Source organism: Oncorhynchus tshawytscha, linkage group LG26, assembly GCF_018296145.1.
Source record: "Oncorhynchus tshawytscha isolate Ot180627B linkage group LG26, Otsh_v2.0, whole genome shotgun sequence".
NCBI lineage: Eukaryota > Metazoa > Chordata > Actinopteri > Salmoniformes > Salmonidae > Oncorhynchus > Oncorhynchus tshawytscha.
In genome coordinates this window covers 3,181,988-3,195,680 of record NC_056454.1, presented here as the reverse complement: position 1 = coordinate 3,195,680, position 13,693 = coordinate 3,181,988, and the positions used below count along the sequence as shown (strand labels likewise).

General features: G+C 42.1%; 1 protein-coding gene across 3 annotated transcripts in view; it reads left to right on the top strand.

Moving 5' to 3' along the window:
- Positions 1-13,693, top strand: part of nalcn (sodium leak channel, non-selective) — a 277,670-nt gene that overhangs the window by 110,116 nt on the left and 153,861 nt on the right. For all 3 annotated transcript variants that reach the window (XM_024388657.2, XM_042306734.1, XM_024388656.2), the window contains one exon: positions 12,905-13,036. In XM_024388657.2, coding sequence (XP_024244425.1) covers positions 12,905-13,036 — 132 coding nt within the window. The remainder of the gene's footprint in view (positions 1-12,904; positions 13,037-13,693) is intronic.

Genomic DNA, 13,693 nt, shown 5'->3' with positions numbered 1-13,693 from the left:
GAGTGATAGAAAGCAGTTGCTTCGAGGACAACTGAAAAATACCTAAAAAAATACACAATCAAAAGTATTCAGCAGTCCAAAAAGTCTGCCTTATTTACTTTGAAAAGCTACTAAAATATGGAATTTGTCAGAGAGCATAGGCAGCAGCTCTATAGAGATGAGATGATGACTCTGAATAAAATAAAGTCTTCAAATACACAACAACTGAAATATTTTATTCAAGTAATGTTAATAAATGATTGTTAATACGTGATAAGCAGAAATGGGCAGACACTACCATCATGGGACTTTTATTAATTGTTTTATTCTGTGTTGTTACATCATTCAGCCCACATAGTGATTTAATGGAAAAATATATATATTTGAAATAAAAAAACGTGATTATTTTTTAAGAATCGAACCGAAACCAAATCGACCTAAAAAAGCACTAATCGCTCAGCACTAGTTACAATTCACATTATCAAGGAGATGATGTTGACCGGTCCCTGAACTGGTTAGCTGACACTGATTCAGTGAGATCTACCGGGGAACAACTATAGCTTGCCAGTCCCTGGTAAGGTTGAGAAACAGACACAGCACTCCGAATACCCACAGTGAGGCGGTTTCTTCCAGCACGGAGCAGTAATAGTCACTCTTCCCCAGCTGTCTCCCAGACCTCTCCTTCCTATCTTTCCATTTCCATTTGCCTTTTAGAAAGTGTTCATACCTCCTGATTTATTCGACATTTGGTTGTGTTATAGCCGGAATTCAAAATGCATTAAATACATTTTGTTTGTCACCCATATACACACAATACCCCATAATGACAGGTTGAAAACATGCTTTGAGACATTTTCGGTAATTTATTGAAAATGGAACAGAAATATTGAATTTACATAAGTATTCAAACCCTTGAGTCAATACATGTTAGAATCACCTATGGCAGCTATTACAGCTGTGAGTTTTTCTGGGTAAGTCTCGAAGAACTTTTCACACCTGCAGTTGTACAATATTTGCCCATTATTCTTTTAAGAATTCTTCATACTCTGTGAAATGAGTTGTTGATCATTGCTAGACAACCATTTTCAAGTCATCCTATAGATTTTCAAGCAGATTTAGGTCAAAGTTGCAACTCGGCCACGCAGGGCCATTCATTGTCTTCTTGGTAAGCAACTCCAGTGTATATTTGTCCTTGTGTTTTAGGTTATTGTCCTGCTGAAAGGTGAATTAATCTCCCAGTGTCCTGTGGAAAGCAGAATGAACCAGGTTTTCCTCTAGGATTTTGCCTATGCTTAGCTCCATTCTGTTTCTTTTTATCCTGAAAAACTCCATAGTCCTTGATGATTACAAGTCCCCCCCCCCCTCTCCATCACCCAAATCCAGACAGCTGATGTTCTGTAAGAGCTGCAAAATCTGGATCCCTACAAATCAGCTGGGCTAGACAATCCGGACCCTCTCTTACTAAAATGATCAACCTCTCTTTTGAGATTCCTAAAGATTGTAAAGCGGCCACAGTCAATCCCACTCCTCAATGGGGGAGACACTCTAGACCCAAACTGTTACAGATCTACAGTGGGGCAAAAAAGTATTTAGTCAGCCACCAATTGTGCAAGTTCTCCCACTTAAAAATATGAGAGAGGCATGTAATTTTCATCATAGGTACACTTCAACTATGACAGACAAAATTAGAGAAAAAAATCCAGAAAATCACATTGTAAGATTTTTAATGAATTTATTTGCAAATTATGGTGGAAAATAAGTATTTGGTCACCTACAAACAAGCAAGATTTCTGGCTCTCACAGACCTGTAACTTCTTCTTTAAGAGGCTCCTCTGTCCTCCACTCGTTACCTGTATTAATGGCACCTGTTTGAACTTATCATCAGTATAAAAGACACCTGTCCACAACCTCAAACAGTCACACTCCAAACTCCACTATGGCCAAGACCAAAGAGCTGTCAAAGGACACCAGAAACAAAATTGTAGACCTGCACCAGGCTGGGAAGACTGAATCTGCAATAGGTAAGCAGCTTGGTTTGAAGAAATCAACTGTGGGAGCAATTATTAGGAAATGGAAGACATACAAGACCACTGATAATCTCCCTCGATCTGGGGCTCCACGCAAGATCTCACCCCGTGGGGTCAAAATGATCACGAACGGTGAACAAAAATCCCAGAACCACACGGGGTGACCTAGTGAATGACCTGCAGAGAGCTGGGACCAAAGTAACAAAGCCTACCATCAGCAAGGGCATTGAAGATGAAACGTGGCTGGGTCTTTCAGCATGACAATGATCCCAAACACACCGCCCGGGCAACGAAGGAGTGGCTTCGTAAGAAGGATTTCAAGGTCCTGGAGTGGCCGAGCCAGTCTCCAGATCTCAACCCCATAGAAAATCTTTGGAGGGAGTTGAAAGTCAGTGTTGCCCAGCAACAGCCCCAAAACATCACTGCTCTAGAGGAGATCTGCATGGAGGAATGGGCCAAAATACCAGCAACAGTGTGTGAAAACCTTATGAAGACTTACAGAAAACGTTTGACCTCTGTCATTTTGCCAACAAAGGGTATATAACAAAGTATTGAGATAAACTTTTGTTGTTGACCAAATACTTATTTTCCACCATAATTTGCAAATACATTCATAAAAAATCCTACAATGTGATTTTCTGGATTTTTTTTTCTAATTTTGTCTGTCATAGTTGAAGTGTACCTGTGATGAAAATTACAAGCCTCTCTCATCTTGTTAAGTGGGAGAACTTGCACAATTGTTGGCTGACTAAATAATTTTTTTGCCCCACTGTATATATATCCTACCCTGCCTTTCTAATGTCTTCAGAAGCCAAGTGAACAAACAGATCAACGAGCATTTTGAATCCCACCGTAGCTTCTCCACTATGCAATCTGGTTTCCGAGCTGGTCACAGGTGCACCTGAGCCACGCTCAAAGTCCTAAACGATATCATAACCGCCATCGATAAAAAAGACTCAACAGCCTTGGTTTCTCTAATGACTGCCTTGCCTGGTTCACTAACTACTTTTCAGATCAAGTTCAGTGTGTCAAATCTGTAAGTAGCCCATCCAACTACCTACCTCATCCCCATATTTGTTTAGTTTTTTCTGCTCTTTTGTAAACCAGTATTTCTACTTGCACATCCTCATGTCCACATATATCACTCCAGTGTTAATTTCTAAATTATAATGGCTTCGCCACTATTGTCCTTATTTCATTTTGCACACACTGTATACATATGTTTCTATTGTGTTATTGACTGTATGTTTGTTTATCCCATGTGTAACTCTGTGTTGTTTTTGTCGCACTGCTTTGCTTTATCTTGGCCAGGTTGCAGTTGTAAATGAGAACTTGTTCTCAACTGGCCTATGTGGTTAAATAAAGGTGAAATAAAAAGTGAAAACCAAGCATATGGAGAGTGGTACTCCATAATGTGATGTATTGGATTTGCCCCGAACATAACAGTTTGTGTAACACTTTTTGTTCCGGACGAACAATTAGTTGCCTTGCCAAATGTTTTGCACTATTACTGTAGTGCCTTGTTGCAAATAGAATGCATGATTAGGTTAGTATTGTGGAGTATCTACAATGTTTTTGATTCATCCTCAGTTTTCTTCTATCAGAGCCATTAACCTCTGTAACTGTTTTAAAGTCACCATTGGCCTCATGGTAAAATCCCTGTGCGGCTTCCTTTCTCTCCGGCAACAGAGTTAGGAAGGACTCCTGTATCTTTGCAGTGACTGTGTTAATTGATACACCATCCAAACTGTAATAAATAACTTGTATTTAGATATTCAATGTCTGTTTTTTGTATTTTTACCCATCTACCAATAGGGTCAAATGCCTCCCTTCTTTGCGAGGCATCGGAAAACCTCCTTGGTCTTTGTGGTTGAATTTGTGTTTGAAATTCACTTCTTGACTGAGGGACTTTACATTATAATTGTATGTGTGAGGTACATAGATGAGGTAGTCACTCAACTATTATGGTAAACGCTATTATTGAGTCCATACAACTTATTATGTGGTTGTTATACATATTTTAACCGCTGAATGTATTTCGACTTGCCATAACAAAGGGGTTGAATACTTATGGACTCAAGACATTTCAGCTTTTCATTTTTTATTAATTTGTAAACTTTTCAAAAAACATAATTCCACTTTGACATTATGGGGTATTGTGTAAATGCCACTGACAATCAAAATCTTCATTTAATCAATTTTAAACTCAGGCTTAAACACAACAGACAAGAGGTGTGAATACTTTCTGAAGGGACTGTGTATGTCTCACTTTCTTTTCATCTCTCCATCTTCTATAGACAGTCTTCCATACTTGGTCTTATTCCTCCCAAGCTGCACAATCTGATACTCCCCTCTGACTGTAGGGAATTCAATTCAGCACGGTGGTTAAACTGGGCCCACAGACAAATATTATTGTTTCTGTGTTAGAAAAGAACACACATGCCTTGCATGAATAATATAATCTGAAATCAAAACCCCCTGTTTGGTTAGGGCAGAGCTTGTACTCGCTACATTTGTTTTAATGATACAGGGACAGATCTTTTTGCGTGTGCCAATTTTGGTTGGATTTGGCCATGCTGCTTGTACTAGACATTCAATACTGTAGCTGCTCCTTTTATTTTATTTATTTTTATTTCACATTTATTTAACCAGGTAGGCAAGTTGAGAACAAGTTCTCATTTACAATTGCTACCTGGCCAAGATAAAGCAAAGCAGTTCGACAGATACAACGACACAGAGTTACACATGGAGTAAAACAAACATACAGTCAATAATACAGTATAAACAAGTCTGTATACAATGTGAGCAAATGAGGTGAGAAGGGAGGTAAAGGCAAAAAAGGCCATGGTGGCAAAGTAAATACAATATAGCAAGTAAAACACTGGAATGGTAGTTTTGCAATGGAAGAATGTGCAAAGTAGAAATAAAAATAATGGGGTGCAAAGGAGCAAAATAAATAAATTAATTAAATACAGTTGGGAAAGAGGTAGTTGTTTGGGCTAAATTATAGGTGGGCTATGTACAGGTGCAGTAATCTGTGAGCTGCTCTGACAGTTGGTGCTTAAAGCTAGTGAGGTAGATAAGTGTTTCCAGTTTCAGAGATTTTTGTAGTTCGTTCCAGTCATTGGCAGCAGAGAACTGGAAGGAGAGGCGGCCAAAGAAATAATTGGTTTTGGGGGTGACTAGAGAGATATACCTGCTGGAGCGTGTGCTACAGGTGGGAGATGGTATGGTGACCAGCGAGCTGAGATAAGGGGGGACTTTACCTAGCAGGGTCTTGTAGATGACATGGAGCCAGTGGGTTTGGCGACGAGTATGAAGCGAGGGCCAGTCAACGAGAGCGTACAGGTCGCAATGGTGGGTAGTATATGGGGCTTTGGTGACAAAACGGATTGCACTGTGATAGACTGCATCCAATTTGTTGAGTAGGGTATTGGAGGCTATTTTGTAAATGACATCGCCAAAGTCGAGGATTCGTAGGATGGTCAGTTTTATAAGGGTATGTTTGGCAGCATGAGTGAAGGATGCTTAGTTGCGAAATAGGAAGCCAATTCTAGATTTAACTTTGGATTGGAGATGTTTGATATGGGTCTGGAAGGAGAGTTTACAGTCTAACCAGACACCTAAGTATTTGTAGTTGTCCACGTATTCTAAGTCAGAGGCGTCCAGAGTAGTGATGTTGGACAGGTGGGTGGGTGCAGGTAGCGATCGGTTGAAGAGCATGCATTTAGTTTTACTTGTATTTAAGAGCAATTGGAGGCCACGGAAGGAGAGTTGTATGGCATTGAAGATTGCCTTGAGGGTTGTTAACACAGTGTCCAAAGAAGGGCGAGAAGTATACAGAATGGTGTCGTCTGCGTAGAGGTGGATCAGAGACTCACCAGCAGCAAGAGCGACCTCATTGATGTATACAGAGAAGAGAGTCGGTCCAAGAATTGAACCCTGTGGCACCCCCATAGAGACTGCCAGAGGTCCGGACAGCAGACCCTCCGATTTGACACACTGAACTCTATCAGAGAAGTAGTTTGTGAACCAGGCGAGGCAATCATTTGAGAAACCAAGGCTGTCGAGTCTGCCGATGAGGATGTGGTGATTGACAGAGTCGAAAGCCTTGGCCAGATCAATGAATACGGCTGCACAGTAATGTTTCTTATCGATGGCGGTTAAGACATCGTTTAGGACCTTGAGCGTGGCTGAGCTGCACCCATGACCAGCTCTGAAACCAGATTGCATAGCAGAGAAGGTATGGTGAGATTCGAAATGGTCGGTAATCTGTTTGTTGACTTGGCTTTCGAAGACCTTAGAAAGGCATGGTAGGATAGATATAGGTCTGTAGCAGTTTGGGTCAAGAGTGTCCCCCCCTTTGAAGAGGGGGATGACCGCAGCTGCTTTCCAATCTTTGGGAATCTCAGACGACACGAAAGAGAGGTTGAACAGGCTAGTAATAGGGGTGGCAACAATTTCGGCAGATAATTTTAGAAAGAAAGGGTCCAGATTGTCTAGCCCGGCTGATTTGTAGGGGTCCAGATTTTGCTGTTCTTTCAGAACATCAGCCGAATGGATTTGGGAGAAGGAGAAATGGGGAAGGCTTGGGCGAGTTGCTGTTGGGGGTGCAGTGCTGTTGACCGGGGTAGGAGTAGCCAGGTGGAAAGCATGGCCAGCCGTAGAAAAATGCTTGTTGAAATTCTCAATTATGGTGGATTTATCAGTGGTGACAGTGTTTCCTATCTTCAGTGCAGTGGGCAGCTGGGAGGAGGTGTTCTTATTCTCCATGGACTTTACAGTGTCCCAGAACTTTTTTGAGTTAGTGTTGCAGGAAGCAAATTTCTGCTTGAAAAAGCTAGCCTTGGCTTTTCTAACTGCCTGTGTATAATGGTTTCTAGCTTCCCTGAACAGCTGCATATCACAGGGGCTGTTCGATGCTAATGCAGAACGCCATAGGATGTTTTTGTGTTGGTTAAGGGCAGTCAGGTCTGGGAAGAACCAAGGGCTATTTCTGTTTCTGGTTCTAAATTTCTTGAATGGGGCATGTTTATTTAAGATGGTTAGGAAGGCATTTAAAAAAAATATCCAGGCATCCTCTACTGATGGGATGAGATCAATATCCTTCCAGGATACCCCGGCCAGGTCGATTAGAAAAGCCTGCTCGCTGAAGTGTTTCAGGGAGTGTTTTACAGTGATGAGTGGAGGTCGCTTGACCGCTGACCCATTACGGATGCAGGCAATGAGGCAGTGATCGCTGAGATCTTGGTTGAAGACAGCAGAGGTGTATTTAGAGGGCAAGTTGGTTAGGATGATATCTATGAGGGTGCCTGTGTTTAAGGCTTTGGGGAGGTACCTGGTAGGTTCATTGATAATTTCTGTGAGATTGAGGGCATCAAGTTTAGATTGAAGGATGGCTGGGGTGTTAAGCATGTTCCAATTTAGGTCGCCTAGCAGCACGAGCTCTGAAGATAGATGGGGGGCAATCAGTTCACATATGGTGTCCAGAGCACAGCTGGGGGCAGAGGGTGGTCTATAGCAGGCGGCAACGGTGAGAGACTTGTTTTTAGAGAGGTGGATTTTTAAAAGTAGAAGTTCAAATTGTTTGGGTACAGACCTGGATAGTAGGACAGAACTCTGCAGGCTATCTTTGCAGTAGATTGCAACACTGCCCCCTTTGGCAGTTCTATCTTGTCTGAAAATGTTGTAGTTTGGAATTAAAATTTCTGAATTTTTGGTGGTCTTCTTAAGCCAGGATTCAGACACAGCTAGAACATCCGGATTGGCAGAGTGTGCTAAAGCAGTGAATAGAACAAACTTAGCGAGGAGGCTTCTAAAGCCAGGATAACAGAATAGAATAGAGAATGCTGTTCATCGACTACAGCTCGGCATTCAACACCATAGTACCCTCCAAGCTCGTCATCAAGCTCGAGACCCTGGGTCTCGACCCCGCCCTGTGCAACTGGGAACTGGACTTCCTGACGGGCCGCCCCCAGGTGGTGAGGGTAGGCAACAACATCTCCTCCCCGCTGATCCTCAACACTGGGGCCCCACAAGGGTGCGTTCTGAGCCCTCTCCTGTACTCCCTGTTCACCCACGACTGCGTGGCCACGCACGCCTCCAACTCAATCATCAAGTTTGCGGACGACACAACAGTGGTAGGCTTGATTACCAACAACGACGAGACGGCCTACAGGGAGGAGGTGAGGGCCCTCGGAGTGTGGTGTCAGGAAAATAACCTCACACTCAACGTCAACAAAACTAAGGAGATGATTGTGGACTTCAGGAAACAGCAGAGGGAACACCCCCCCATCCACATCGATGGAACAGTAGTGGAGAGGGTAGCAAGTTTTAAGTTCCTCGGCATACACATCACAAACAAACTGAATTGGTCCACTCACACAGACAGCATCGTGAGGAAGGCGCAGCAGCGCCTCTTCAACCTCAGGAGGCTGAAGAAATTCGGCTTGTCACCAAAAGCACTCACAAACTTCTACAGATGCACAATCGAGAGCATCCTGGCGGGCTGTATCACCGCCTGGTATGGCAACTGCACCGCCCTCAACCGTAAGGCTCTCCAGAGGGTAGTGAGGTCTGCACAACGCATCACCGGGGCAAACTACCTGCCCTCCAGGACACCTACACCACCCGATGCTACAGGAAGGCCATAAAGATCATCAAGGACATCAACCACCCGAGCCACTGCCTGTTCACCCCGCTGTCATCCAGAAGGCGAGGTCAGTACAGGTGCATCAAAGCTGGGACCGAGAGACTGAAAAACAGCTTCTATCTCAAGGCCATCAGACTGTTAAACAGCCATCACTAACATTGAGTGGCTACTGCCAACACACTGTCAATGACACTGACTCTACTCCAGCCACTTTAATCATGGGAATTGATGGGAAATGATGTAAATATATCACTAGCCACTTTAAACAATGCTACCTTATATAATGTTACTTACCCTACATTATTCATCTCATATGCATACGTAGATACTGTACTCTATATCATCGACTGCATCCTTATGTAATACATGTATCACTAGCCACTTTAACTATGCCACTTGGTTTACATACTCATCTCATATGTATATACTGTACTCGATATCATCTACTGTATCTTGCCTATGCTGCTCTGTACCATCACTCATTCATATATCCTTATGTACATATTCTTTATCCCCTTACACTGTGTATAAGACAGTAGTTTTTTTTGGGGGAATTGTTAGTTAGATTACTTGTTCGTTATTACTGCATTGTCGGAACTAGAAGCACAAGCATTTCGCTACACTCGCACTAACATCTGCTAACCATGTGTATGTGACAAATAAAATTTGATTTGATTTGATCTAATGTTAGCATGCATGAAACCATGGCTATTACGTTTACAGAAGTTGTCAAAAGAGAGAGAATAGGAGTGGAGCTAGGCACTGCAGGGCCTGGATTCACCTCTACATCTCCAGAGGAACATAGGAGGAGTAGAATAAGGGTGGGGCTAAAAGCAATAAGAATTGGTCGTCTAGAACGTCTGGAACAGAGAGTGAAAGGAGGTTTCTGGGGGCAATAAAATAGCATCAAGGTATAATGTACAGACAAAGGTATGGTAGGATGTGAATACAGTGGAGGTAAACCTAGGTATTGAGTGATGAAGAGAGAGATATTGTCTCTAGAAACATCATTGAAACCAGGAGATGTCATTGCATGTGTGGGTGGTGGAACTAATAGGTTGGATAAGGTATAGTGAGCAGGACTAGAGGCTCTACAGTGAAATAAGCCAATAAACACTAACCAGAACAGCAATGGACAAGGCATATTGACATTAAGGAGAGGCATGCTTAGTCGAGTGATCAAAAGGGGTCCGGTGAGTGGAGAGGTTGGTTGGGGGTCACGGCGATTTAGACAGCTAGCCAGGCCATCGTTAGCAAGCTAGCATAGGATGGAGGTCTGTTATTAGCCACCTCTTGCGTTCCGTCAGTAGATTAGTGGGGTTCCGTGTGCTAGAGGGGATTAATCCAAATCATACAACAACAACAACAAAAATAAAAACAATAGATATAGTTATAGAGGCCCAAGAAGAAAACATAATAATAATAAAAATAAATAAATAAATTGTCCGATTGTCTATTCAGATAGCAGCCGATAAGACAGCTAACGGTTAGCAGGCCGCAGATGGGCTTTCAGGTAACGTCGCGACGGAGGAGCCAGCCGGATAACTCCTTCGGGTAGATAACGTCGGCAGTCCAGTTGTGAAGGCCCGGTGGGGCTCCGCGTAGGCAGTAAAACTGGTCCGGATAGGTGACTGCAGCCCAGGAGTGATTGATGGAACTCAGGAGTGATTGACGGAGCTGCCTAGCTCCGGAGTAATTTATGTTTGCTCCGGAATCGACGAAAGCCGATAGTCACACAGATAGCAGCTAGCTAGCTGTGAGATCCAGGTATGAATGTCCAGAGAGCGGTTGAAATCCAGGGACATGGAGAGAAAAATTGATCCGGTATGTTTGTTCTGAGCCGCGCTGCGCTGCGCCGTACAAAACTGGCGATAGATTTTCGAGCTAAAGGATAGCTGATGACCACAAACCGTGGTTAGCTGAATACTAACGATTTGCCAGTAAAGAAGCTAACTAGCTTCTGAACTAGCTTCTGGTTTAGCTTCTGGGCTAGCTTCTGGCTAGCTCCTGGCTAGCTTCTGGCTAGTTTCTGGCTAGCTTCTTGGAGTTTCTGGCTAGCTTCTTGGAGGATTACAGATTTGAGGTAAATAATACTTTTTTTATAAATATAAATTGGTGAGGCGGGTTGCAGGAGAGTGTTTTGAAGATGAGTTGATGGAAAAAGTTTTAAAAAATGATGTGAAACAAGTTGTAAATATATATATATATACGGGACACGGGACACGAAAAGACGTCTGAACTGCTATGCCATCTTGGAGTATGGAAGAAATAAAACAGGGACTTACCTCTCTCCATTTTGTTTATTATGTCTGAATACATAGTGATTTTGCTGTACCTCTCTCTCTCTCTCTTAATTCCTCTTTCCCTCTCCCCCTCTCTCTCTATCTAATGAAATAGTCCTGATTGCTTTTCATCCCCTGAAGTTTAGCTGCCAGCCATGTTTGCCTGTTGCCATTTCCAATAAGAACCACTGTCCTACAGGCTCAAGCTCATGTCTCTTCTTCCCTCTCTCTCTCTACCTCTCTCTCCTCTCCTCCCTCTTTCATGTCTCTGCCTCTCTCTCTCCTCTCTCTTTTATGTCTCTGAATATCCCCCTTCTCTCCATGTCTACATATCTCTTTTTCTCTCACCCCCATTTCTCTCTTAATTTCTCTCATTCTCCATCTTGCTATAACTGAGACGAGAGGATATTTAAATCCCCACCAGCCAGGCACATCATTTGTCTTGTTTAATGGTTTGCGCATGAATCATTACCTCGGAATGATGGGAGGTCGTATTTAGCTTTTACAATTAGAATAAATGTATAATTTGGGTTGATCAAATCCTTTTGATTGTATTGGCAATTGTGAAAATCAATTATATGTTTTTGCATCCATTTATACCATCATACCCTAGCTTAAGGTCTTTCACAAGTAAATGTGTTACTGTGGCATAAAGAAGCAAATTATGTTATTTTGAGTTTTAAATTTAAACTATTTTTTCTCTACAACATTTTTTTTTAAACTCTTAGAGCAGAAGTCTTACTGAAGGTAATTCATTTTATTTGTATCCACTAAGGAGGTAATGGCTGACTTTACTTTCACTCTGTGACATTTTCACCATCTGAGAAAATGTTGCTGGAATGTATAGAGGACATTTTACTCCTGAGCAATTCTGCTATTATATGTGTTTTTTTTTTTGTTGCTGATCTTAAAATATTTTTGTACATGATGTTTCCGGAATAGAAAGGCAAACATGGCTGGCAGCTAAAATTCTGTTCACAACGTTGACTTCAGCAAACCTGTCGCCCACACGACGCCGTACACGCTGTCTGACATATTTCGGGTACAGTTGACACCGGGATTGATCTGTGAAGGGCACACTTCTCCAGCATGCCATTGACCATTGAAGGTGAGCATTTGCCCACTGAAGTCGGTTACGGGACAACGAGTGCCCAGATGAGCTTCCATGAGACGGTTTCTGACAGTTTGTGCAGAAATTCTTAGTTTGTGCAAACCCACAGTTTCATCAGCTGTCCGTGTGGCCGGTGTCAGATAATCCCACAGGTGAAGAAGCCAAATGTGGAGGTCTTGGGCTGGCGTGGTTACATGTGGTCTGCGGTTGGGAGAGCGGTTGGACGTAATGACAAATTCTCTAAAACAACATTTGTCTTATGGTAGAGAAATTAACATTCAAATATCTGGCAACAGCTCTGGTGGACATTCCTGCAGTCTGCATGCCAATTTCACTCTTCCTCAAAACTTGTGGCATGTGACACAACTGCACGTTTTAGAGTGGCTTTTTATTGTCCCCAGCACAAGGTGCACCTGTGTAATGATCATGCGGTTTAATCAGCTTATTGATGCCACACCTGTTAGGTGGATGGATTATCTTGGCAAATGATAAATGCCCACCAACTGGGATGTAAACACATTTGTGCACAATGTTTTAGAGCTATGGGACATTTCTGGGATCTTTTAGCTCATGAAACATGGGACCAACACTTTACATGTTGCATGTATATTTATGTTCAGTGTATATTGTAGCAAGACTCATACTGTTTGTCCAGACCAAAGTGTTTTTTGAGCAAAACTGAAAAGACATAAACGTAAGGCTCCGGTCAAAAGAAGTGTACTGTCGTTTAGGTCAGCCCGAGGAACCTCTCATATGTGGACGTGGGTATCTGGATGGGTGTGTTTGTTATAGAATAGATGTCAATATGTCCTTATTCTACATGAATTCTAAATGAATGTCTCTGTTTCCGCAGCAACTGATGCGCTCCTCTATCTTCCACATGTTCATTCTGACTATGGTTGCCGTAGACGTAATCGTTGCCGCTAGCAACTACTACAAGGGCGAGAACCACCAAAGGCACTATGACGAGTTCTACCTGGCTGAGGTAAGGGATCAGAACACACAAACATACTGTACAATACACACAAACACCATACTGTATGTTTTACTATCCTTGTTTGACTTGATATTGATTCAAAATCCTATTTTCCCTAACCCTAACATTGACCTCATAACTCTTATGATAAGATATTTGTGATCAATGTAATGTTGAGTGGTCACAGCATCGTACCATCATAAATATGTTATTTGAACAGTAGCAACAGAACGTCTACATATGATGCACAAACGCATCTAAATAGCATTGTTTTTTATTCATTTTATTTAATTTAACCTTTATTTAACTAGTTAAGAACAAATTCTTATTTACAATGACGGCCTACCAAAAGGCAAAAGGATTGGGATAAAAAATAAATAAAAATACATATATAAACTATCAAAAGTTTGGGGTCACTTAGAAATGTCCTTGTTTTTGAAAGAAAAGCACATTTTTTGTCCATTAAAATAACATCAAGTTGATCAGAAAGACAATGTAGACATTAATATTGTAAATGACTATTGTAACTATAAAAGGCAGATGTTTTATGGATTACCTACATAGGCGTACAGAGGCCCATTATCAGCAACCGTCAATGGCACGTTGTGTTAGCTAATCCAAGTTTATAATTTTAAAAGGCTAATTGATCATTAGAAAACCCTTTTG